The following is a 27,913-nucleotide window of genomic DNA, read 5'->3' on the forward strand; positions in this document are numbered from 1 at the left end:
ATGACGGGCAGGCCAGGGAAATGAGAGTGAACAGGCTTGAGAAACATCCCAATGTGAGAGACTACGAAAGAACACCCCAAATTAACACGGATGGCCTACACTAACAAAACTTCTGTTTACTCAGAGAATATTTCAGTCATACAAAAATAGCTAGAAAATTAAAGAATAAACATCTGTTGTCCAGCACCCTGATAGCTCTCATCCTTCTAAGAAATAACCAGTACTTTAAATTTGATGTTTATCCTCCCCATGAATTTCTTTCCGTTTTCACTGTGTATGTTTGTACCTATAAACATCTGCTATCTAAATAGTTACAAAGATTTCTGTAGTTTATATGAATGTGTTATAGAGCATATCAGTCTGCAAACTGCATATTTAACTTAACATTGTCACGAAAATTTAGCACGTGTTCATCTTCTCTGCATAACATTTCATTTGTATACGTATATATTACTTCATTTTTAATATATACTATTATTTATTTATTCATTCATGCTCGTTTATATATTAAATCCAAACTATCAATGGTATAGGTGTTTCTATATTTTGCTATTACTAGCAGTATTTCAGGAAACATTTTTCTTGGTGTGAGTGCAGCACTCGCTGCAGTTGGCACCTACGAGTAGGCTTCACTGGGTCCAAGGGATGTGTTAACTTTACCAGTTCTGGGCCCTAGCCAGATGGCTCAGTGGCAGAGCGTCGGCCTAGCATGCGGAAGTCCCGGGTTCGATTCCCGGCCAAGGCACACAGGAGAAGCGCCCATCTGCTTCTCCACTCCTCCCCCTCTCCTTCCTCTCTGTCTCTCTCTTCCCCTCCCGCAGCCAAGATTCCATTAGAGCACAGTTGGCCCGGGCGCTGAGGATGGCTCTATGGCCTCTGCCTCAGGCACTAGAGTGGCTCTGGTTGCAACAGAGCAATGCCCCAGATGGGCAGAGCATCGCCCCCTGGTGGGCGTGCCGGGTGGATCCCGGTCGGGCACATGTGGGAGTCTGTCTGACTGCCTCCCCGTTTCCAACTTCAGGGGAAAAAAAAAAAACTTTACCAGCTCTAGACAAAACATTATCCAAATGGTTTCAGCAAGGATGCTCCCACCAATACTGTATTAAGGTTGTCCAAGTCAAAATTTGGATTCTCTAACTCTGATATGTGTGATATGATACCTCATTTTAATTTGGACTTCCATGATAATAGGATATGAGGTATGATTTTTGCCCCTTGGTATGGCACCATATCATCAATGTTAGCATGAATGAATCAATCTTGTCTATTACAGTTTGCATTTTTTTTCTGGTTTAAGAAAGTATTTTTGGCCCTGGCCGGTGGGCTCAGTGGTAGTGTCTACCTAGCATGTAGAAGTCCCAGGTTCGATTCTCAGGGCATACAGGAGAAACGACCATCTGCTTCCCCTCCCTCCCTCTTCTCTGTCCCTCTCTCTCCATCTCTTTCTCCCTCTCTCTGTTCACCTCCCGCAGCTATGGTTTAATTCAGGGGTCCCCAAACTTTTTTCACAGGGGGCCAGTTCACTGTGCCTCAGACCGTTGGAGGGCCGAACTATAAAAAAAACTATGAACAAATCCCTATGCACACTGCACATATCTTATTTTAAAGTAAAAAGACAAAATTGAAATAAATACAATATTTAAAATAAAGAAAAAGTAAATTTAAATCAACAAACTGACTAGTATTTCTTTTTTTTCTTTTTTTTTTTTTAATAAATTTTTATTAATGGTAATGGGATGACATTAATAAATCAGGGTACATATATTCAAAGAAAACATTTCTAGGATATTTTGTCATCAAATTATGTTGCAAACCCCTCGCCCAAAGTCAGATTGTCCTCCGTCACCCTCTATCTAGTTCTCTGTGCCCCTCCCCCTCCCCCTAACTCTCTCCCTCCCTCCCTCCCATGTCCTCCCTCCCCCCCCACCCTTGGTAACCAACACACTCTTGTCCATGTCTCTTAGTCTCATTTTTATGTTCCACCAATGCATGGAATCATGTAGTTCTTGTTTTTTTCTGATTTACTTATTTCACTCCTTATAATGTTATCAAGATCCCACCATTTTGCTGTAAATGATCTGATGTCATCATTTCTTATGGCTGAGTAGTATTCCATAGTGTATATGTGCCACATCTTCTTTATCCAGTCTTCTATTGAAGGGCTTTTTGGTTGTTTCCATGTCTTGGCCACTGTGAACAGTGCTGCAATGAACATGGGGCTACATGTGTCTTCACGTATCAATGTTTCTGAGGTTTTGGGGTATATACCCAGTAGAGGGATTGCTGGGTCATAAGGTAGTTCTATTTGCAGTTTTTTGAGGAACCACCATACTTTCCTCCATAATGGTTGTACTACTTTACAGTCCCACCAACAGTGAATGAGGGTTCCTTTTTCTCCACAGCCTCTCCAACATTTGCTATTACCCGTCTTGTTGATAATAGCTAATCTAACAGGAGTGAGGTGGTATCTCATTGTAGTTTTGATTTGCATTTCTCTAATAACTAATGAAGCTGAGCATCTTTTCATATATCTGTTGGCCATTTGTATCTCTTCCTGGGAGAAGTGTCTGTTCATGTCCTCTTCCCATTTTTTTATTGGATTGTTTGTTTGTTTGTTGTTGAGTTTTATGAGTTCTTTGTAAATTTTGGATATTAGGCCCTTATCTGAGCTGTTGTTTGAAAATATCAGTTCCCATTTAGTTGGCTGTCTGTTTATTTTGATATCAGTTTCTCTTGCTGAGCAAAAACTTTTAATTCTGATGTAGTCCCATTCATTTATCTTTGCCTTCACTTCTCTTGCCATTGGAGTCAAGTTCATAAAATGTTCTTTAAAACCCAGGTCCATGATTTTAGTACCTATGTCTTCTTCTATGTACTTTATTGTTTCAGGTCTTATATTTCGGTCTTTGATCCATTTTGAATTAATTTTAGTACACGGGGACAGGCTGTAGTCGAGTTTCATTCTTTTGCATGTGGCTTTCCAGTTTTCCCAACACCATTTGTTGAACAGGCTTTCTTTTCTCCATTGTGTGTTGTTGGCCCCTTTATCAAAGATTATTTGACCATATATATGTGGTTTTATTTCTGGGCTTTCTATTCTGTTCCATTGGTCTGAGTGTCTATTTTTTTGCCAATACCATGCTGTTTTGATTATCGTGGCCCTATAATATAAAGTCAGGTATTGTAATGCCCCCAGCTTCATTCTTTTTCCTTAGGATTGCTTTGGCTATTCGGGGTTTTTTATAGTTCCATATAAATCTGATGATTTTTTGTTCCATTTCTTTAAAAAATCTCATAGGGATTTTGATGGGAATTGCATTAAATTTGTATATTGCTTTGGGTAATATGGCCATTTTGATTATATTTATTCTTCCTATCCAAGAACAAGGAATATTTTTCCATCTCATTGTATCTTTTTCGATTTCCCTTAACAATGCTTTGTAATTTTCATTATATAGGTCCTTTACGTTCTTTGTTATGTTTATTCCTAGGTATTTTATTTTTTTTGTTGCAATCGTGAAGGGGATTATTTTTTTGAGTTCGTTTTCTAATATTTCATTGTTGGCATATAGAAAGGCTATGGACTTTTGTATGTTAATTTTGTATCCTGCGACCTTACTGTATTGGTTTATTGTTTCTAATAATCTTTTTGTGGAGTCCTTCGGGTTTTCGATGTATAGGATCATATCATCAGCAAAAAGTGATAGCTTTACTTCTTCTTTTCCGATATGGATGCCTTTTATTTCTTTGTCTTGTCTGATTGCTCTGGCCAGAACTTCTAGCACCACGTTGAATAAGAGTGGAGAGAGTGGACAACCCTGTCTTGTTCCTGATTTAAGGTAGAAAGTCCTCAGTTTTATGCCGTTTAATAGGATGTTGGCTGATGGTTTATCATATATGGCCTTTATCATGTTGAGATATTTTCCTTCTATACCCATTTTGTTGAGAGTCTTAAACATAAAATTGTGTTGTATTTTATCAAAAGCCTTTTCTGCATCTATTGATAAGATCATGTGGTTTTTGTTCTTTGTTTTTTTGATATGGTGTATTACGTTAACCGTTTTGCATATGTTGAACCATCCTTGAGATTCTGGGATGAATCCCACTTGATCATGATGTATTATTTTTTTAATATGTTGTTGTATTCGGTTTGCCAGTATTTTGTTTAGTATTTTAGCATCTGTATTCATTAGAGATATTGGTCTGTAGTTTTCTTTCTTTGTGCCATCCTTGCCAGGTTTTGGTATGAGGGTTATGTTGGCCTCATAAAATGTGTTTGGAAGTATTGCTTCTTCTTCAATTTTTTGGAAGACTTTGAGTAGAATAGGAACCAAGTCTTCTTTGAATGTTTGATAGAATTCACTAGTATAACCGTCTGGGCCTGGACTTTTATTTTTGGGGAGATTTTTAATAGTTTTTTCTATTTCCTCCCTGCTGATTGGTCTGTTTAGGCTTTCTGCTTCTTCATGACTCAGTCTAGGAAGGTTGTATTGTTCTAGGAATTTATCCATTTCTTCTAGATTGTTGTATTTGGTGGCATATAATTTTTCATAGTATTCTACAATAATTCTTTGTATTTCTATGATGTCTGTGGTGATCTCTCCTCTTTCATTTTGGATTTTATTTATTTGAGTCCTGTGTCTTTTTTCCTTGGTGAGTCTTGCCAAGGGTTTGTCAATTTTGTTGATCTTTTCAAAGAACCAGCTCCTTGTTTTATTGATTTTTTCTATAGTTTTTCTGTTCTCTATTTCATTTATTTCTGCTCTGATTTTTATTATCTCCTTTCTTCGGCTGGTTTTGGGTTGTCTTTGTTCTTCTTTTTCTATTTTCTTAAGGTGTGAAGTTAAGTGGTTTACTTCGGCTTTCTCTTGTTTGTTCATATAGGCCTGAAGTGATATGAACTTTCCTCTTATTACTGCTTTTGCTGCATCCCAGAGATTCTGATATGTCGTATTTTCATTTTCATTTGTCTGTATATATCTTTTGATTTCTGCGCTTATTTCTTCTTTGACCCATTCATTTTTTAGAAGTATGTTGTTTAGTTTCCACATTTTTGTGGGGTTTTACCCCTCTTTTTTGCAGTTGAATTCTAGTTTCAAGGCTTTATGATCCGAAAATATGCTTGGTACAATTTCAATTTTTCTAAATTTGCTGATATTGTCTTTGTGGCCCAACATATGGTCAATTCTTGAGAATGTTCCATGTACACTAGAGAAAAATGTATACTCTGTCGCTTTGGGATGAAGTGTCCTGTAGATGTCTATCATATCCAGGTGTTCTAGTATTTCGTTTAAGGCCACTATATCTTTATTGATTCTCTGTTTGGATGACCGATCTAGAGCCGTCAGCGGTGTATTGAGGTCTCCAAGTATGATTGTATTTTTGTTAGTTTTGGTTTTAAGGTCAATAAGTAGCTGTCTTATATATTTTGGTGCTCCTTGGTTTGGTGCATATATATTAAGGATTGTTATGTCTTCTTGATTCAACTTCCCCTTAATCATTATGAAATGACCATTTTTGTCTCTGAGTACTTTTTCTGTCTTGTAGTCAGCATTATTAGATATGAGTATTGCTACACCTGCTTTTTTTTGGGTGTTGTTTGCTTGGAGTATTGTTTTCCAGCCTTTCACTTTGAATTTGTTTTTATCCTTGTTGCTTAGATGTGTTTCTTGTAGGCAGCATATAGTTGTATTTTCTTTTTTAATCCATTCTGCTACTCTGTGTCTTTTTATTGGTAAATTTAATCCATTTACATTTAGTGTAATTATTGACACTTGTGGGTTCCCTACTGCCATTTTATAAATTGCTTTCTGTTAGTTTTGTATCTAGTTTGATTCTTCTCTTTTGTTTTTCTATCATTTGTTTTTGTTTGTTTGTGTTCCATACTTCTTTCCTCTGTTGCTACCTTTTTTAAGTCAAGTGTTTTTGTGGTGGTTTTTTTAAGGGTGGTTACCATTAAGTAATGAAAAGGGTACCTACCATATTCATTGTAGTACCCTATCTTATAAGTATTTCTGCACTTCATCATCCTTTGCTACTGTTAATCTCCATCCTCTCCCCCCTTTTTTTCCTTTGTTGTCACAGTTTAAGTTTGGTTTTATTGCATTCTTGGTGGAGCTGTTACTTGTGGTGTTGTTTTCTTTTGTTCTTTGAATCTGGTTGGAAAACCCCCCTTAGTATTTCCTGGAGTGGGTGCTTTCTGTTGATAAATTCTCTCATCTTTTCTGTATTTGTGAATGTTTTTATATCTCCTTCATACTTGAAGGATAGCTTTGATGGGTATAGTATTCTTGGCTGAAAGTTCCTCTCTTTCAGGGCTTTAAATATTGGGGTCCACTCTCTTCTAGCTTGTAGAGTTTCTGCTGAGAAATCTGATGATAATCTAATAGGCCTTCCTTTATATGTTGTACTCTTCTTTTCCCTGGCTGCCTTGAGAATTTTTTCTTTGTCATTGGTTTGTGTCATCTTTATTATGATGTGCCTTGAAGTGGGTTTGTTGGGGTTAAGAAAACTTGGTGTTCTGTTTGCTTCTTGAATTTGAGGCTTTAGTTCCTTCCACAGGCTTGGGAAGTTCTCGTCTATTATTTGTTTGAGTATATTCTCCATTCCATTTTCTTTCTCTTCTCCCTCTGATATACCTATTATTCTTATGTTATTCTTTCTGATGGAGTCAGACAATTCCTGTAGGGCTTTCTCATTTTTTATTATTTTTGAGTCTCTTTCTTCTTCTCTCTGTTGTGCCTCAAGTTGTTTGTCTTCTATTTCACTAATCCTATCTTCAATCTGGGCTGTTCTGTTAGCTAAGCTTGTTACCTCGTTTTTCAGCTCGTGAATTGAGTTTTTCATTTGTTTGATTTGTTTTTATAGTTTCAATTTCCTTGGTAATATATTCTTTGTGTTCATTGAGTTGTTTTCTGATCTCCCTATATTGCCTTTCTGTGTTTTCTTGTATATCTCTGAGTATTTTTAAGATTTCTATTTTAAATTCTCTGTCATTTAGCTCCAAGGCTTCCAATATGTTAAGTCTTTTCTCCATAGATTTTTCCACATCTATTTGTGTTACCTCTCTTTCTTTTGTATCCATAATATTCGATTTCCTCTTTCTTATCGGCATCTGAGGGTGGTCTTATTGATAGCACTAATTAGAATTAATAAAGAGTAAAAAGAAAAAAAAAAGGGTAAAACACCCCACAAAAAAAAACAGTAATAATTTATTATTTCCCCCTTTTTTTCTCTCTTCTCTTTCCCTCCTCTCCCCTCCTCAGGGAAATATCGTGCCTATAATGGAGGGCCTGATTTGGGGTGAAGAGTTCAAGGGGCAAAAAAAAGGGAGTAGGGACCTACTAAATGCAAAAAAAAAAAAAAAAAGGAAGAAAATCTTAGACAAGCATAAGATGATTTGCTTGTAAGTGATGGTCAACTAAGAGATATAATGAGAGGGATAAGAGGGAATCAGAAAAAAGGACCAAAAAAGAATAATAAAGAAGAAAAAATAAAAATAATAAGTAAAAATCTGTTGTATTAAGTGGAGCGAAGACTAAATACAATGGAGACCTTGGGTTGGGAGGACCCAAAATGCCACAAAAATAAACAAACAAGAGAAAAAAAAAAAAAACAAAAGCAAAAAAGAGAAATAAAGCCAAAAAAAAGCCTTGATTCCCAAATTAACTAATTTGTTCGTGATTGAGGATTATATGGGAGGAAAGTAAAATGAGAAAAGAAAAAACGAATAGAAAGGAAAAAATAAGAAAAAGAGAAAAACGAAGGAAGAAATAAAATAGGAGGAGAAAAAAACAAAATAAAGCAAGACAAAAAAAAAAACAAAAAAAAAAACAATAGAGGAGAGAGTGAGAGTTGTGTTTTGGATTATAACCTTAAAGGAGGGTGAGGATGAAGAAGAAAAATAAAATGCAACACTCATGGGTAGTGTAGTTCAAGAAAGGGGAAGCATAAGATGGGCAGAGAATAGAAGGACCAAGGTGGAGGAAATAAAGGCAAAAAGATAGAAGAAACAAACAACAACAACAACAAAAAATTAGTGGATCAAGTTGTAAAGTCTGTGGGTTTTTCTTGATTTTGAGAGGTTAACTTCTTTTTCTTTTCTCTCCCTCTTCCTAGTCGGTGACTCTGTACCCCAGGCTCTGCCCCTGTGTCACTCTTAGGTAGGGATTTGCAGTTGATGGGATTCTATGGCAATGTCATATAATTGGCTTTAGTCTTGCTGGAAGTAAAGGCTTGTTGGCGTTTGCAGGGTCCAACGATGAGAGAGTTTGCTTTCCTGGATTCTCTCTCCTAGTCCCCCCTTTCTGAATTAGCAGCCTGGTGATCCAGCTATAAGGCTGCAACTGCTTCTGCCTGGGGAGTAAGAGGCTCAAAGAGCTGGGAAATCCCCACTCTATCCCCACTCAGTGCAAGGCTTTGGGAAAGGCTCTGGCAGTCAGGGCCTCCAGTGTAATCAGGCGGGGGTGGGAGTCAATTGTTGTCAAGGTGACTGTTCAGCGCCTATCATTTAGTTGGACCTCTCAACCCAGGCTTTCCACACTTTGTAGCCTGTTTTTGCAGGGAAGAAGAGGCACTAGTCTCTGCTTACGACTAGTGTAGTATAGACCTTATTATCTGCCAAGTCCCTCTTGTTAGCATTTATCCCTGAATATGGAGGCTCTATCAATCAGAAGTTGCCCCCGCCCCTTTAGCGAGAGGCACTAAAAAATATCACGCCTCTTGTCTTGGATCGCTGAACTGAGAGAGATCTTATCAATTAGAACCGAGGGTGCGCAGATTTTATGGGTTAAGCTAATTTCAGTGATTGGGTCGCAGCTGTGCTTCCGAAGGTATTTTAGGCTGCCTGCGCACGCCCCTCCCCCAACGCTTGATTGTTAGCTTGAATGGCTGGGTGAGGTGCCCCGCCCACGGAGAGAATCTCCCAAGCCTCTCCCGCTTGCCCCGCTGCTGGCGGCTGGACCGCACCAGGCACAGGATAATGGAGCCCCCTGGGTGTGCGGGCCAGCAGGGCGCCCTGGGCGCGCGAATGGGGCGCTCCAGGCACCGGTGGCCGGCGACCCCCACTCGCAGTGTGCGGGCCGCTGGGAACGTCAGCGGTGCTCAACCGGACCGGGCGCGCGTGCAGCTGCTCGCGGCGGCTCGCGTCGGCTGCTCGCGGCGGCTCGCGTCGGCTGCTCGCGGCGGCTCGCGTCGGCGGCTCGTGGCGGCCGCTCGCGGTGGCGGTTCGCGGCGGCCGCTTGCGGCGGCGGCTCGCGGGGGCTCGCGGTGGCGGCTCGCAGTTCCCAAGTATATGGGCTGACTCACCACAGGCGCACTCCCTTGCGGCTTGAATGAGCGTCGCTGCGGTAGCTTCCTCCACACCCTCGTCTCTCAGATTCAAGTGATAACAGTCCTTTTGCTTTCAGTTTGTGTGGAACTCCGGAATGCTCCGAGGATAAATTTTTCTGTTTCTAGTTGATAAATTTGTTGTGATTTAGGGGAGAGCTGTCGGACGCGCTTCTCACGGCGCCATTTCCGTGACGTCACTTGACCAGTATTTCAATGGGAACTATGCTCCTCTCACTGACCACCAATGAAAGAGGTGCCCCTTCCAGAACTGCGGTGGGGGCCGGATAAATGGCCTCAGGGGGCCGCATGCGGCCCGCGGGCCGTAGTTTGGGGACCCCTGGTTTAATTGATTCCAGCACAATGGCCCTGGGCACTGAGGACAGCTCCAGGGAGCCTCTGACTCAGACATTAAAAATAGCTTAGTTGGAGCATGGGCCCCAGATGAGCAGAACATCGACCCCCGAAGGGGGTCGTTTGGTGGATCCCAGTCAGGGTACATGTGGGTGTGTCTTTCTATCTCCTCTTCTCTCACTTAAATGAAGGGAAAAAAAATAAAAACAGAAAAGAAAAAGAAACTCTTTTCTGATTAAAAAGTTCTTAGGTTATATGTATGAAGGCATATGTACTTAAGTGAATATAAAAATATTACCTGCTAAAATCACCAAAGGCATGTGGGCCAACAATTTAAACAATTCTAAATATTCTTATTTAACTTGAAGTAAAGTAAGTGATGTAAACCAGAAAGTAACAAGATCCAGAAGCACACAAGTGAGTGGGGAAAACACACAAACAAGTAGGCAAAGTATTACAGGGCAGGTTCTGGTGAATTTCAAATTGAACCGGACTAACATTTTTAGAATAGAAAGTCTTTATATTACCCCTAAGCAAACACAAGATTACAGATTAGAGTAACAATGTTAACTAATTTTCATCCATAAACTTTGCACAGATAATTACAAGACACTCAAAGCTAATGAGGATATGTGGAAACAGCCTCACATATTACCTGTCTGGATAGAAAACAAACATTTGGGTAAGGCATTCTACCTGTACACATCATAAACCTTAAAATATTTCAAACCTTTTAACCCAGTTATTTAAGGGAATAATCAGGAATGCAGGCAGTAATACATGCATAAAATATGATCACAGCTCTATAATGGATTAAGAAACTAGAAGATCTCAATTATCAACATCAATGTGATTAAATAAATTATAGTACATCTATAAAATGGATTATTATGTAGCCACCAAACTTGAGATTTATAGAAAATGTTTAATGACAGGTAAACATTTAACCAAAAACTGCAGCTACATATATACATATTATCACATCAACTACTCAAAATGGAGAATGGAAACTTACTCAAAGATTTATTTTCCCAAATGTCCAAAGTGCACACCTAATACTTTATAATTATAGATTAACATTTGAAAATAATACCAGAACAAACGAAGGTCATGCCTATATTTTATTCCTATCATAAAACAATGCCGTACATGACTCAAGATATTCAAGTCACACTGAATATTAGTATCTTGTGTAATCAGTTTCAAGACTGAAACAACCAAAAACATATGACACAATGAATATGTATGTCATCATTAATGGAATAGTTTAATAAAAACCCATCTCTTTGCCTGACCAGGCGGTGGCAAAGTGGATAGAGCATCGGACTGGGATGCCGAGGACCCAGGTTCGAGACCCCAAGGTCACCAGCTTGAGCGTGGGCTCATCTGGTTTGAGCAAAAGCTCACCAGCTTGGACCCAAGGTCACTGGCTCGAGCAAGGGGTTGCTCCGTCTGCTGAAGGCCCACGGTCAAGGCATATATGAGAAAGCAATCAATGAACAACTAAGGTGTCGCAACGCACAACAAAAAACTAATGATTGATGCTTCTCATCTCTCCGTTTCTGTCTGTCCCTGTCTATCCCTCTCTCTGCCTCTCTCTCTGTAAAAAAAAAAACCTAAACAGCCCTGGCCGGTTGGCTCAGTGGTAGAGCGTCGGCCTGGCGTGCGAGGCACCCGGGTTTGATTCCCGGCCAGGGCACATAGGAGAAGCGCCCATTTGCTTCTCCACCACCCCCCTCCTTCCTCTCTGTCTCTCTCTTCCCCTCCTACAGCCAAGGCTCCATTGGAGCAAAGATGGCCCGGGCGCTGGGGATGGCTCCTTGGCCTCTGCCCCAGGCGCTAGAGTGGCTCTGGTCATAATAGAGCGAACCTCCGGAGGGGCAGAGCATCGCCCCCTGGTGGGCAGAGCATCACCCCGGTGGGCGTGCCGGGTGGATCCCGGTCGGGCGCATGCGGGAGTCTGTCTGTCTCTCCCCGTTTCCAGCTTCAGAAAAATACAAAAAAAAACAAACAAAAAAACAAAACAAACAAACAAAAACTTTCTCGTTGTTGTTTAAAAGGCAAACTATTTTCTGATACTGGATATAAAGGATTTGGAAGCAGCACACCATATATATATATATATATATATATATTTTTTTTTTTTTTAAACAGTCTCACAGCCCTGTCCCTGGTTTTTCTGAGGAGCAAGCTCAGTGACCTATACTCCTCTCCAACCACAGCTGCCTGAACCAGAGAAGAGTGAGTACTTGATCAGAAGGTAGCTCAGTCTTCACGTGCAAAAGCCAAGGGCCCCACAGCAAAGGGAAAAATTGAGATGGGTAGATCAGATTTGTCTGATTTTGAAAAACTAAGTATTTGAAACAGTGAATGGTGTGAACTGAGTTTAAATCTCATGAAGTGAGGAAATCAGAAGGCTGGATTGAAATCAGGGCAGCAAAACCGTGCAGCTCCAGAGCCAAGGGCACCAGGCTCGGTAACCAACAGCTCCAAAGAACGCCTGCCTCAGGCTTCCTCCAAACCTGCTCTGTAATAACGTCCCCCTGGCTGAAGCTAGCTTGAGCAGTATCTCTTCCCAGTACAGAAACAGCCCTCCCTAAAACAACAGTGTTCTTCACACACTTAGCATTGTTTACCATATGTAATAGCACAGATGCCAATTTATTTTTATAAGAGAATGATACATGAAAATAAATATAAAATTAGAAAGCTAGAATGAAGGAAAAATAGCCTGAATATTTTATGCCCAAGAAAGTTGCAAAATGTGTCATTTAAAAGTCTCTATTCTGAAGTTGTAACAGTAGATTGCATTAAAATATGAAACAATTTTGGATCTATATTACACAATCCATTATTAGGAGAAGAATGCATTCCGAAGATTTAAAAACAAAAATGCTCCCATAGGATGCTTCAATTTACGGAACACACATACCAAGTTTAGAAACTGAATTATAGTCAACTAAATCTTGAAAATGCAACAAATATAAGTAATCACAGACCACATATGGGGGGGAGACAAGTTACAACTCTACTTTTACTCAAAATGTTCTATCAAATTAGCTGGCAATTTTGGTTGCAAATTTACCCACATGATATTTATTGATTAAAGCTATCATAAATATAAATATTTAACTTCCAGAAATGCAGACATGCCAATTATGACAACTGAATTCTATACTACTATACAATTAAAAAGATATTAAAGTTCACCTCTCAACTTATTCCCCTTGTATATGGGTCCACTGGAGAAATTCCTCAGGGCATTTTCTACCTTTATTCAGAAAAAAAAAGTTGCTTATCTGACAGACTCATTCTAATGCCTGAATTTTCTAATGTTTTGTTTTTGTATTTTTTAAAAAACATTTGCTCACTGATGAACAAAAATATCCACACACACCTAAACATATAACTCAAAGTCTACACAAGTCTATTTATTAATTATAAAGCATAAGTCTTGTTGACTGACTCTCCAAAGGCAGCCACTATTAAGAGTCTGTTAAAAGTTTCCTATTTTTCAGAATCACTGTTTTTATACTAGTTACCTTTAGATCACAGTTTAAGTTATCTCGGATGTGACTGCTGAAACTCCAGTGGGCCACATTTCTTGGCTGATGAGTGTTCGGGATATTAGTTCTGAAACACTGCGCATCACCATGGGCACAGTATAAATTACTGTGCAGTTCATTACTTACTCTCTGCTCTGAAAGTTTTTGTACAGTTTTAGCAAAAAACAATAAAATTCAACCTGACATATAAAATGCAATCATCCAAAACAAAGTTAAAATGATCTGTTACAAAGGCATACTAAGGCCGATGGGAAAGAGAAGCAGCCCAGAATCCACTTTTTTATACTTAAATGAATAACTAAACAAGCCAAAATTACCATATTGCTTTTATCTAATGGTTATATGCTTAAAGAACATTTTTCTACTTTAATTGACATCAGCCTCCCAAAGGTTGTTCCATTCCCAGATACCTAGGTAATGCAGACCACAGGACTGGCATTCTACGAATATTTGTTGAATGAATTTACACGTTTCATAAGAACCAGATGTCATAACTAACTTAAAGTAAGCCCAAGCAGCAATGATACTACAATAAAAGCAGAAGTTACAGACCATTTATGCTATATTTAATCACAAAATATTTCAGGCACCTGTCATTAAATGGGAAGGACAGTTTTCTAAGATCAGAATTCCCCTCTGTCTGTACATACAGATTAGGAAAACTTGATTATAAACTCAGAGTTGGCAATCACTTTTTATTTACCTCTGACAAGGAATTTCATACATTACCAAATGAAAATGTTCACAGAAATGTTATCAGGTCACATTCAACCTAACCTGAATAATCACGTCATCAAAAGAAGAAATTCGCTTTAAGAATTCTCACTAAATACACAGAAGATTCATTATCACTTATCATAGTTTTTTATCTCTCCAGAATGCAAGATAATATCAGTTTTTCTCAAAATGCATTATAAAACAAAATCCAGATTAACATTCGAAGTTTAACTACATAATACTGTGTGATGGGTATTACATGTGTGTACATAAATGTGGACATACACAACAGGAGTGCTTACTTCATGCAAGACAGTTTTAAGTCTTTTGTTGACAGGTTTATGGGAGGCTTCATGAACGTAGCAAAGATGGGACACATCTTGAAAAATGCGCATGAAATGAGAAGTGGACAAGATCCAGGAAGCTCTTTAGGACTCTAGGACTTAGCCTCTCGAAGTATGGACTGGACTGTGGAGCCTCAGCAAAGGACCACCAGACAGCTTGTGAGACATGCAGAGCCTCAGGCCCTACCCCAGACCTACCGAATAAGAATCCGCATTTTAAAAGATTCTGACTTATTTCTATGCATATAAGTTTGAGAAGAGTGTTGGAATGTAAGATGAGCACACATGGAGCATCAAGAACACACAATAAGGATGACTGCCCTAACTTCAGGGCAGAAACATAAAGACAGAGAATGCAATGAAAGAAATATTTTGAAAATTATCAATGTGTGTGTTTTTTATCTTCTACAGTAACATGAATAGTGAGAGAAGAGACAGACGGTGCATTAGTGCCGTCCAGATAGAAACAGATGAGTACAAGCAGCTTACTTTCCAGGTATCCCATGACAGAGACCATGACCTGGCAGCCACGGAGTGACCAGTTACCTACCAGAAACTGCAGACGGCAGAAGAGGCTAGAGGAGGCAGGGAGTCGCCACGATCCCTTGCTCTTTGAGCCAACATTTCAGAGGTGAGTGGTATACCAGAGAAGACAAAGAGACTGCTAATGGCAGAGGGGCTCTACATGATATTCTGGGAGAAGTCACCTAGGCAGCAACACATCGCAGTAGCAGGGGAGGGAATGTTGTTCAGCAGAGGGGACACTGAGCCTGTCTCCTCAGCACCCTGGCACCACTGCAGGAGAGATGCAGCCTAGACTTTTCCACCTGCTTGAGGTGATCAGAAAAGGCAGGGCACTCTGATAGCTAAGGGCCTGGCCACACGTACTGGCTTTGCGGAAAAGGGCTGCCCAGGAAGAGAGAGAGACTGGGAGGTGGACAGGGTCCACAGAGACAAACAAGGGTCAAGACAATAAGAGAGATGATCCTGTGACCAAAATGAGACACAAAGGACCAAGAAGGATAGTTACACTTAAGCAGCGGATGGCAGGAGTAAGAAAGAAGCCGGCCACCAGGGACAAGGGCACAAAGGAGGTCAACGAGAATGCCCAGAAGTCCGGGAGGCCGTCCCCACCACACACACATATACAAACCCACACACACACCCTCTATCCACCTCTCTTCCTAAGCAGAGACCGTGTTTAAGGAAGGTATAAACAGTTCTGCTTAGATTTTATTACTTTTAATGCTGGGCGTGATGTGAGAACGTTTATTAACCAGGACACAGGAGTCTTTAGGGAAGTGTGAGGATGGCAGACAATCAAGGTGCCTGGAAAGGTCCTGAAGGCCAGAGTCCCAGAGGAATGAGGAGCAAGTGTCGAGTGCTGGCCTTGCATTACGGGAGCAGCATCTATCGCATCGGTCCTGACGACTTCACTGAGCAGCATGACGACTTCTTATAGTCATATCGCTGCATGCAGTCCCCGATCTGTGGTGTGCGGGAGTCCCGGGTTCGATTCCCGGCCAGGATACACAGGAGAAGCGCCCATCTGCTTCTCCACCCCTTCCCCTCTCCTTCCTCTCTGTCTCTCTCTTCCCCTCCCGCAGCCAAGTCTCCATTGGAGCAAGGTTTGCCCAGGCGCTGAGGATGGCTCTGTGGCCTCTACCTCAGGCGCTAGAGTGACTCTGGTCGCAACAGAGCGACACCCCAGATGGGCAGAGCATCGCCCCCTGGTGGGCATGCCGGGTGGATCCCAGTCATGCGGGAGTCTGTCTGACTGCCTCCCCGTTTCCAACTTCGGAAAAATACAAAAAATAAAAAATAAAATAAAATTTTGTAAGAAGGCAGTTTTCTTTTAACTCCTATTATATTGATCTTAAGTATGATTTACTTACAGGTTCCATGCCTCTTAAATATCATGAAAGGCTGCCCCCCCCCAAAAATGTATATTATTAGATAAGTAAACTACTGGAAAAAAAACTGAACTGCTCCTCAGAAAGGCAAAGTAAAAAGAAAGAACTACAGGTAATCCAAGGCTAAGTCTTAAGGAATGCCTTTGAAAATTTATTAGAAGTCCTAATACGCTCACGGGTTGAGTCCTTGGTGTCTGGATCCTGAGGTTACTGCCACTCTCCAGGAGATGCTCCTGTTCTCTTCCGAGTAAACTCATGCTGATTCTAGAGTCTTATTAGGAACCCCTTTGAGCCATCAGTTCAGGGAACTTTATAAACATTTTAAAACTTGTAGAAAGTAATTACCAATTCACCTGAGAAACAGCACATTGATCTGAATTAATTCAAATAATGTTTCAGAACTTACACTAAGAGCTTTGTTTTATTTTCGAAAAAGAAAAAGGAGAGTTAGCAGAAAATTATTGCATTCATTTAAAAATGGGTAATAAAATAGAGAGAAAACTACTTTAAAATCATCTGTAAAGTTTTGGAATTACTTAAAATTCACTCCCTGTAGAATTCCTAACAGCAGCACAGATCTTTACGTGGTCTATTCCCAGTGCAGAGACCGCTAACAGAAATCCAAGTCCCAGGAGGAAGTTATGGTGGAATCAGAAACTAGTAATTAAGATTAGTTTTATATTTCTTGAAGCCTTTGCTATGTAGCTAAGAAGTCAACAAAAGGATGACTAGGACCATAAATGGATCAAACTGCAGATCAAGGCAGAGGGAGGGCTGACCCCAAATCGTCTCTCAAGTATGTATGTATTTATATTAACAGCTTGTATTTATTAAGAACGTATGTGCCTTGTCCTGTTTCTAAGTGTTTTAGATGGATTAGCTTAGTCTGAACCCCAGTCCTATGAGATAGGCACATTTATTATCTGATATTTATAAAAAAAGAAAACTGAAAGCTTAAAGAACTAGGACAACTTGCCCACGTCTCAAAGAGAACATTTTATTGCCAGAGTTTTGGGTCAACCTCTCCCTATCTGGAGAGTCTCCTTACAGAGATAAACAGAGTTGGAAGGGATGAAATTTCTTATCTAGAGAGAATGTAAGAAAGCTAAATGCATAGATGGCATTTATAACTTCTAAACTGTAAGTTACCACACAAAACAGAGTTTATGGCCAGTCAAGATCAAGGGAACTCAGAACTACGTGAAGGAACTGGACAGATTTATAACCACAGCAATTTCTGAGAGACATGCCGCCTCCACCCTCATTCCACAAGAGCAGCAATCACGCCTCAATCCTGTGAGGATAGCTCAGTTGATTGCACCCCCCCTCCTCAGAATGCCGGTGGATCCCTGTCAGGGCGCATGCGGCAGTCCATCTCCCCTCCTCTCCCTTAAAAAAAGAAACAAATAAAAAAGACCTCAATCTTAAAGCTCAACTCCCTAGTGTTTATTGTAATACTATTTCTCTCCTATGTGCCATTATGAGGAATTGTTTTTATGCATATATTTTATTTCCCTAAGTAGATTGTAAATTCTTTTAAGGATCTAGTAAACCAACGCATAATTTAAACACCAAGGATATAGAACACCCTTACAAATACCACTAACAGTTATTCTTACCAGATAAGGACAAGCATGACATAAAGAACAGACTGTGGTAGGCTTCTGAGCACCTTCTAGCTCCCAAAAGCCAAAGTAGTCACATCATCCCATTTGAGAGATATGACTCTGAGAACATATTTAATGCCTCACTGTATGCATTTGAAGGAAGTAATTAAATAACATGCGAAGTAGCAATGCAACAGTCCTGTTGAAAACAGTGTCCAGAGTATTCAATACAAAAATCGCATTTCATTCTACCATTTAATTTACCATGAGTCACAATATTCTTCTGATCATGCAATAAGAATTTGGGCCCCCAAATTAGTTTCCTTTATTAGAACGGTGTTAGGAATAACGTTGTAAGCTTCAGTTACTCTAACCAGCAAGAGATAAATGGGGATATATTGAGCCAAAATTCACTAAAATTACCCTAGGCACAATTTTCCCTTTAGAGGACTACTAGTCAAAATTTAAATAGTCAACCATTGAAATAGTCATATATTTAATCAATGTCAACGAAAAGACTACTATGTACCATTCCATTAGGTGATAAACAAGTTGGACAGATTCATGCTCTGATAGCGCCAACCCCGCAGATGTCATAGACTATAAAAATATAAGTGCACAGGATAACTTCAAAATGGTGTGGTGAGGAAGGGAGAGGAGGGAATACAAATTTAGACTGATGGTCAGGAAAAATTTCATTGAAGAGGAAGCAAACAAAGAGAGGTCTTCCTCTTTTACACTATGCCTCAAGTGAAACATGGGTTCAATATGAAGCACCAGAAACCGCAATTCTGCTGTGACTGTGACAGCCACACAAACTACAACAGACTGGAGAACATAAAATCACAGTCATTACACATTCCTTCAAGTTACACCGAGCTATCAAAAAGAAACCTGGGTGCGGCGCTTCTGCAACAGACAACAGACGCAGACAACGTGAACACGGCTCTGGAATCAGGCAAAGGGCAGAGCTGAGGGTGCTGAGGAACGCGACAGAGGCTCGAGGGCCTGACACGCTCTGCAGACACAGAGGCTAACAGCTCTCCCAGTGAGGGCTCAGCAGGAAGTGACACATGGCAGAGAAAACACAGCTGATCTCAGAAAATATCTAAATTGTCATGAACAGACAGACTGGATAGATACATGAACTTTAAATGTGCTAACTGGTAAAGACTCAGAAGGAAAAGAGGAACATCTGACTAGAAACCAGAGGAAAGAGGATCCTTGTATAGAGTGAAAGCAATTTTAAGTGAATTATGTCTGGCAGTCAGGTGGAGACCTTCTAAGCTATTGGATACTTAAATGAGCAGATTCCTAGGCAAACTGTAGAAGGTGTCACCTGCTCTTTGCTTGCTGGTTACAGTAAAATGGGAGAGGAAAAAGATTAGAGAGAACAAAATGAAGGAATGCTGTCAGATCACCATAATTCTACAGGCAAGAAACAGGCTGATAAAATGACTCAGCTGCAAATATGTGCTACCTTTCATTAAAAAGAAAGGATGACTCCCAGGGCGGAGTCCAGAAGATTATTTCTAGACCTTGGAACATAATGTAGTTTGTAAAGTCCATGGGACTGGTGACTCCTTTTTCCTTTCTACCTTCTCCCCTTCTGAAGGGGAGTGTCTACAAATGATGTCCTCTACCTGTCCCACCATTATATTCTAAAAGCAGATAATGTGTTTCCTTCACAGGGTCACAGATAATAAGGAATTTTGTCCCAGTATGTATTATATCCAGAATTCCACCCATACGTGAATGATATCATTAGATTTGGAAGAGATTTTGGACACTGACATGATGCTATCATGTGTTGAGGTTTATGGAGATGTTGAGACAGGGTACACACATTTTGCACACAGGATAGACATGAATCTTTGAGAACCGGAAAGGCAAACAGTAGTGGGCAGAATAGCAGCCCCCAAAGATGCCCAGGCCCTGATCCTTGGAACTTGTTACCCTACCTGGCAAAAGGAACTTTGCAGATGCGATCACAGATAAGGATCCTGAAATTAGACTGGTATCCAGGATTATCCGGGTGGGCCCACTGTAATCACAGGGCCCTTGTAAAGGAAGGAGGAAGGCAGGAGAGTGAGGTCACATGAGAAAGGCTCCCTCACAGGGTCCTTGTAAACGAAGAAGGCAGGAGAGTGAGGTCACATGAGAAAGGCTCCATCACAGGGCCCTTGTAAACGAAGGAGGAAGGCAGGAGAGTGAGGTCACACGAGAAAGGCTCCATCAGAGGGCCCTTGTAAACGAAGGAGGAAGGCAGGAGAGTGAGGTCACACGAGAAAGGCTCCATCACAGGGCCCTTGTAAACGAAGGAGGAAGGCAGGAGAGTGAGGTCACACGAGAAAGGCTCCCTCACAGGGTCCTTGTAAACGAAGGAGGAAGGCAGGAGAGTGAGGTCACACGAGAAAGGCTCCCTCACAGGGTCCTTGTAAACAAAGGAGGAAGGCAGGAGAGTGAGGTCACACGAGAAAGGCTCCATCAGAGGGCCCTTGTAAACGAAGGAGGAAGGCAGGAGAGTGAGGTCACACGAGAAAGGCTCCATCAGAGGGCCCTTGTAAACGAAGGAGGAAGGCAGGAGAGTGAGGTCACACGAGAAAGGCTCCATCAGAGGGCCCTTGTAAACGAAGGAGGAAGGCAGGAGAGTGAGGTCACACGAGAAAGGCTCCATCACAGGGCCCTTGTAAACGAAGGAGGAAGGCAGGAGAGTGAGGTCACACGAGAAAGGCTCCCTCACAGGGCCCTTGTAAACGAAGGAGGAAGGCAGGAGAGTGAGGTCACACGAGAAAGGCTCCATCAGAGGGCCCTTGTAAACGAAGGAGGAAGGCAGGAGAGTGAGGTCACACGAGAAAGGCTCCCTCAGCCTTTGTTGGCTTTGTATATGGAGAAAAGTGTCATGAATCAATGAAAGCTGAAAGTCTCTATCAAGATGGAGGATGGAAAAGGCAAAGAAAAGGATTCTCCTCGGGGACCTCCAGAAAAAAATAAGCCCTGCTGGCATCCTGATCTTAACACTCTGAAACCGTTTTGGACTTCTGGCCTCCAAAAATGTAAAATAAATAAATTTGGCATTGTTTTAAACCACTAAATTATGGTAGAGAACATTTCATTTCAAAATTATTTGCCTTATTTCTATAAGGTTTTGAATTAGTATTTAACAAATTACGACAGCAGCCTAAGCACTATACCATTTGATGCACTGACCTTACTTCAGACAGCTCAATGCACCTGGGGTCTGAGCAGCACCAATGCCACACTCTAAGTCACACACTGGGTAGCTGCATTCCAGAACATGTGACCAAGAATTATGTGACCTAGCAATGTGAGAAATACATTCAGGTCCTCCATGTCAATGTGTGGCATAGAGATGCATAAGAAAATAAAAATTAAGATTGTGATTGGCTATTCACTTCTTGAAAAGGGAATAGCAATCTTTTACAGGTTTAAACAATATCTTCCACTAAATCCTTTAAGATAGTCATAATATTTCCTGTATCTTCCACTAAAATCTGTAATATAGCCATTATATTTCCTACCACTGATAAATTTAATAAGACTCACATTCTTTATGTTTAAAAGAAGCCAAAAAAAAAGATTAGAAAATATTATTAGGAACTAGAACTCCAACTGCAACAAAGTAGACCCTCCTCCAAGGAATATCTATTGTCATTTTCTTTAATTTATTTATTAAATAATGCAATGACTGTTAAAGGTCTTATAAACCTGGATAGAAATTCTTAAACCAAACAATTCGCTTTTAGATTCCATGTGCTCATTCTGTTCATCATATACTATCACTATTCCTCCTTCCGTTTACATTGTTTGTCTGGATAACTTATTTCCATGGATGCTGAAAATGAAAAAGTATAAGTTTTTATAAGGTTTTAGGTAAATCCTAATCTTACACAGGATATTAATTTAAAACAAGAATAATTATGCACATAACAAGGTAAATGGATGTTAGGGACACAGGATGACTAAGATTCTGCTCTTCAAGTGCGCACACTAGTGGGAGAAACACGCAGGGCGTAGGCCAACCAGCACTAGAAACGAAATATGCTTGACCATTGTGCCAACCCTTCCTGCTTGGAGGAGGGGAGGTCCTAAGGATAAGGACAGAGGGAAGCCAGTTCTAGAAGAAAGTTTTTCTTCCGCAGAGGTCAACAGAGAAGTCAACAAAGACTTCTGAGCAAGGAATTCTCATGGTAACTGAGGTAGGAGGAAGATCTAGAAGCGATAGGAAGAAGAGCTAGAAGCAAAGACCAGAAGCAGGAAAGCCTACTTGAAATTAGGCTGCCAAAGGCAGAGAAGAACTTGAATTATAAATGTGAAAATGAAAAAAAGAAGATACAGAAAAATCAACCCTTTTAAAACACACTTTAAGACCACCTGTGGCTTCTGTCAAAGTAATTGCTAACACAGGCAGGTGAGTGGGCAAGGAGCACAGAACCCATGTGGAAATACCAGGTCCATTTATTCAAGGAAACAAGCTTTCTGACACCTCAGATCCTGAGCCAATTCTAAGGAAATAGCTAAAGCAATGCAAAATCCAAAAGCTTTGCAATACCAGAATTTCTCAACTAAGGAAGTCATAAGGCAAGTTTAAAGGGAGCAAAAAAGATTAATGATGTAGCTTCTCAAACAGCTGGTTGATGGCAGCAACAGAAAAATATTCACCAAGCAGAAGAAATCTAATCCCTCATCTCATTTCACTCCACCTATAATATTTAAACCAAGCTAAAGAAAGAAATATGGGTGTGGCTTTTTATTTTTATTTCACTTTGTGAGAGAGTGTATGAACGGAATGCACAGAATAATGAGGTGCAGTGAAAAAGAATAAAAACTCAAAGCTTCAGAGTGAAATGACATAAAGAATTAATGCATGAGAAACTTACTCTTATATTATCTAACCTCATATCTTTAAAAATTATAAACTAATATTTAATAAGTATCCATATGTACAATATAGTCTCACTGAAACAACAGTCTAGGCCTAATGATACTGCTCTTAAAAGCATGATAAATTGTAACATCCTCAAAGATGTAACAATAAAAAAATATCTTCCCTGAGAGGATTAGCCATATATAAAAAAACGGTCCTTATTAAAAGAAGTTTATCTATTTAGTAGTGTTATTCTTATAAAGAAGTCTGAAAACTAAGCCTAAAGACTTCAAACACCCAAACCCTGACCTAATTTTCTCTAGGTCAGTGATTAGACTAGGTCCTCTTTTATTAAAGGCTTAATTCATTGCTCCCATTATAGATAATAAAACACCTGATTAAAAAAAAATTGTAATAGACACCCAGTCCCAAATTCTTTTTACTAATATTGTGCATCTCATACCTGAATCTCTCAACCCAGCTGTCTAAAAACACAAAACATGTCTTCAGAAAATTTGTAATATAATGAACTATTTAATATACTGTTTCAAATGTACTTTGGAGGTTTTCTGCCTTAAATTAAAAAAAAAAGTCATTTGATGAGAAAAAAATAACTGAAGAGGAAGAGGACCTAATGTAAATGAAATAGATGTTGGTTATAGGTTACGTAGAAACCTTTGAATATTTCTAGTTCATTCAGTTGCTGTATTTTATAGGGAATGATTTCACTGAGCTGCTTACACACACTTTACACATCCAAAAAAGAAGCAAAGGTCAACATTTCACTGCTAAAATCAAATCAGGGAGAAAAATCTTTTTTAAGCATTCTAAGAATTAAGATTTATGAAATAAGTACACCAGTATTCTGATTGCGGGAAGGAGGGTGCTAGAATTCTGGGTAAAAAGGGCAGAGTAGAGTGGGAGTAAGATGAGGAGGGGAGGAGAAGGGCGCTGGGCCCACAAGACCATTTCTACAAAGAGAAGACATGTAGGGAAAAACAAAAAACTAAAGCTAAGAAAGACAGCTGAATTCAGTTACTAAAAATTTCTTGAAATCATTTTGAAATCTTTCTAACATTATTGTTATGAAAAAACAAAAATTCCACAATTTCTTCTGAAAATCTCAACTCTGCCTCGCCTTTCTCATGCAATTTTTGATTCTACATTACACATTCAACTATACTTAATTGTTAATCTAGAACACTGGTTCTGTGCCAGGTTATTTTTGCCCCCAGGTGACATTTGGAGATACCCTGAGACACTGTGGGGGGGCACAGGTTGTGGGGGCTGATGCTGGCATCAAATGGGGCAGAGGCCAAAAATGCTGCTAAACAAACTACAATGCCCAAGACAACCTGCAAAACAAAAAATCATCCTGCACGAAATGCCAACAGTACTAAGGCTGAGAAACACTGATCCCCTCTGAATGCAAACAAAACCCAATCCCGTGGACCTTTATCCTAGTCATAGCTCTCTAACAATTAGAGCATAAACCACCACCAGAGGACTCATTTTTCAATTGCTTCAAACATGGTGGATGGCTGACTCAAACTCATACACTGAAACAGGATTATCAGCGCAGGAGTGCAGAAATGCAGGAAAAGAACTTTTTAATCCTCGTTTCGTTTTCAACTCAAGCACATTCAATTCATAAAAGCACCTGCACGTTTCCATACCAGGGTGTTTCTCTTCTAAAATACACTGACCTTGGCAAAATACAGTATTTCTTATTAATGTAAAAACTTTGGTAGACAGTATTAACTGACAAAAGATTTATGTTGGGGGCGATGGTGAAGAAAGACACCTAAGTCTTTAAAATGCAAAGTTATTTCACAGTGTGCTTGCAAAATGACTCAGATCATTATTACTTTTAGTCATTCCAAGTTTGCTGCTTCTAAGATTACAAAAAATGGAGAAAAAAACCCCACCATTTTCCCTGCAGTCATTAAACGAATGAAACAGAAGCTTACTGAAAACAGGTTTGTGCAGTATTTCTCTTTTATTATAATGTATAAAAGTAAAAGCAATCGCTGGAAGTGCAAATGTTTCTGAGAAACCTTTCATTTACCTGAATACCTATTAAGTGTGTGTTGGGGGTGGGGGGAGGCAGATAAGCAAACAAAAGAAAGCCCTAACTCAGATCTCAAACATCTACAATTCTTACGCTGTAAATATTGACCTAATGTATCCCTCAGTCAAAATCTAATTTAACTCTTTTTCTGTTATCTCCTTTGAAGCACCCGGAAAAGAACTCCTCACAGTGTTTCACCAAGAGAACAATATTCAGAACAAATAAAAGCCTAAGCGTTGTACCTGGCAAATCGCATCCATCAGAAACCCTGGCAGCGGAGAGAATCCAATTGTCCAGCGAGAGCCTTTCCTACCTTCACATCGGTTGTCAGAGCTCATGTGTCTCACTGGAGTAAATGCAACCCAACTCTGGTAGTAATCCATGTCCTCATAGTAATAAAAATCAAGCATCCAGCATAGCCTACTTCCCTACGCAGACATAATCAGGTAAATATAATCAGGACTCCCTCAACGTTTGGAGTCTCCATAGGAAGTTAACAGGAAAGACATTTCAATCCCACGGAGGCCCCAGAAAAGGCGCACTGATTTCACAAAACGTGGCACTCTCAACCTGCGAAAACCACAACCGCTACACGGACACCTTGTAGGAAGGGGTTCAGGGTAGGGGGTAAGGGGAGAGGTCTTTTATTTTCTTGCCACGAATTCCCTTTCATCTTTATAAAGGTGGGCTAACTTCAAAAAAAAGAGGTTCCTCGTGATCCGCTCCTCCGCTGACGCGCGGGGTCCCCGCCAAGGCACGCGAGCGAAGGGACGCCCGGCGCCACCGCCGGCGAGCGCTCCCCCGCCGGGAGGGAGGGGCGGGCCGGGGAGAGGGGCGCCGCCTCGCCCGCCTCGCCCGCCGCGCCCCGGCCCCGCTCCAGCCCGGACGCCGCCCCGCGCCCCGCGCCCGCGGGCCCTCACCGAGCAGCAGCAGCTTGACCTCGCGCGCCGCCTTCTCGCCATCCTCGCGCAGGTTCCGGTCTATCATCTTGCTGCGCTCCACCGCCGCCTTGTCCTCGGCGCTCAGCGTGCAGCCCATGGTGCCAGGGCCGAGGGCCGGCTGCCGCTCCCCGCGAGTCCGCCGCGCTGTCTCGGAGCCCAGGTGAGTCTCCTCCCCGGCCGCGGGCGCTGGCGCTCCTCGCGGCTCCGGCCACGCCGCCCCCGCCCACTCCCACTCCCACTCCCGAATCGGAGCGGGGAAACCAGGGCGCCAGCGGCCCGGCTCCTCTCCCGGCGTTCCTCCGCGCCCACAGCCCTGCGCTCCGAGGCTCCCGGCACCGCGCCTGCCGCCCTCCTCCCGTGTCCGCGCAGCCGCCTCTGGCAGCCCTGGAGCTCGGCGTCCGCGCGCCGCCGCGGCCCCGCCCCTGGGGCCCCTCCCAGAGCGCGCTCCCGCGCACGTGCCCCCGGACAGCTCCCCTCGGGCGGGCGCTCCCGCTGCGCGGACTCCGGGGCCCGCCACCCAGCGCGTCCCTCCGCGACGCCTCCCGCACTCCGAACTGCCCAGCGAGCTCCCCTTCCTGGCTCCCTCCGCGGGAGTGGGATGATTTCCTCCCGTTTATTCACAGCAGCCAGGAATCTGTGCGGACCTGCCTGCTCCTTCGGGGCGCGGGTGGGAGAGTTGCCAAAGTTGCAAGCGGAAAAGTGCCAGTCCTGGGCGCTTGAGCATGCCCAGCTCCCGCAATCCAGCAAAGGTTTTCGAAATGTAAAACCCCTGTCCGGATGGCCTTTAGGACTGTGGGAAATAGAGAGAGGGATCTGGGAAGAGAATGGAGCCACGTCGAAAACAGAGACAGGAATAATGAGAAACAGAACAGTCTAGAGAGGGGGCTAGAAGATCAACTACCTACCTACCTACTTCTCTCCCTCCCTCCCTTCTGTTTTTCTTCCCTCCCTTCTCTCCTACCCTCCTTCCGTTCTCATTTCATAAGCAGAGAGCATTTTGAGAGATTTCCTCATAACCTAAGAAAATGTGAAATGAAGACTCAAAAGGTTTATTTTTAAATGACAAGAGTAATAAAACAATACCCATCCAAATAAAACTACTCCACACTATAACCGCCCTCCTCTGGGGCACCAAGTCAAGTTTTGAACCAATATGTATGACCATATTAGTAAATCATAAGGCACTGAGCATGTTATTCCTTTTTGCAGGCGTTAGTTTCCATACACATAATATGAGATGGAGTTGATCCACACTATCCTCCATCCTTCTAGCTCTAACTGATCTGGGCAAGATCAGCTCCTGGGGCTGCGGAGGCATTTCACTGACAGCAGATGTCTCTGCCTGTCAGTTGCACTACACCTTTCACTTACACTCATAGCAGGAGATGACTGTAAAAAGATGGGGCTGGTAGTAAAGAAAAACATTTTCTCTCATGTATTAATAATTAGAAAATGGCTCTTTGGTTTATATCTGGGCATCTTATTTTCTAAAAACTATAAAAATGGGCTTGAGTTTTCTATGAAGGTCAGGCTGAGCTAATAATGCTATAGGCAGAATAGCTTCAGAGTGGGAAAGCGGAGATTGTAAATTTTCTCCTTATTGGACATTTCCTTTACTTGCTCTCCTACAATAGTCAAACCTGCTGGGCTCAAGAAATGTAATTTCGGCCCTGGCCGGTTGGCTCAGTGGTAGAGTGTCGGCCTGGCGTGCGGGAGTCCCGGGTTCGATTCCCGGCCAGGGCACACAGGAGAAGCGCCCATCTGCTTCTCCACCCCTCCCCCTCTCCTTCCTCTCTGTCTCTCTCTTCCCCTCCCACAGCCAAGGCTCCATTGGAGCAAAGTTGGCCCGGGCTCTGAGGATGGCTCTGTGGCCTCTGCCTCAGGCGCTAGAATGGCTCTGATTGCGGCAGAGCATCGCCCCCTGGTGGGCATGCCGGGTGGATCCCAGTCAGGCGCATGTGGGAATCTGTCTGCCTCCCCGTTTCCAACTTTGGAAAAATAAAAAATAAAATAAAAAATAGAAAAGAAATGTAATTTCAAGAACTGCCTCGATGTGTTTTGTGCCCTTTTGTATTATAACAACAGAAAGGATCGGGCTCAGGCATCCCCAAACTACGGCCCATGGGCCGCAAAGTGGCCCCCTGATGCCATTTATCCAGCCCCCACTGCACTTCTGGAAGGGGCA

The 27,913-nt window shown here is 41.7% G+C and overlaps 1 protein-coding gene across 1 annotated transcript in view; it reads right to left on the bottom strand.

Annotated features, from left to right (window-relative positions):
- Positions 1–26,287, bottom strand: part of GNAI1 (G protein subunit alpha i1) — a 103,409-nt gene extending 77,122 nt beyond the window's left edge. Inside the window, exon 1 of the mRNA XM_066238965.1 lies at positions 25,708–26,287. Within this exon, the coding sequence (XP_066095062.1) occupies positions 25,708–25,825 (118 nt within the window). The 5' untranslated portion in view covers positions 25,826–26,287. The remainder of the gene's footprint in view (positions 1–25,707) is intronic.
- Between the last annotated feature and the right edge of the window lie 1,626 nt (positions 26,288–27,913).

This window comes from Saccopteryx bilineata, chromosome 7 (genome assembly GCF_036850765.1).
Source record: "Saccopteryx bilineata isolate mSacBil1 chromosome 7, mSacBil1_pri_phased_curated, whole genome shotgun sequence".
NCBI classification, from domain to species: Eukaryota; Metazoa; Chordata; class Mammalia; order Chiroptera; family Emballonuridae; genus Saccopteryx; species Saccopteryx bilineata.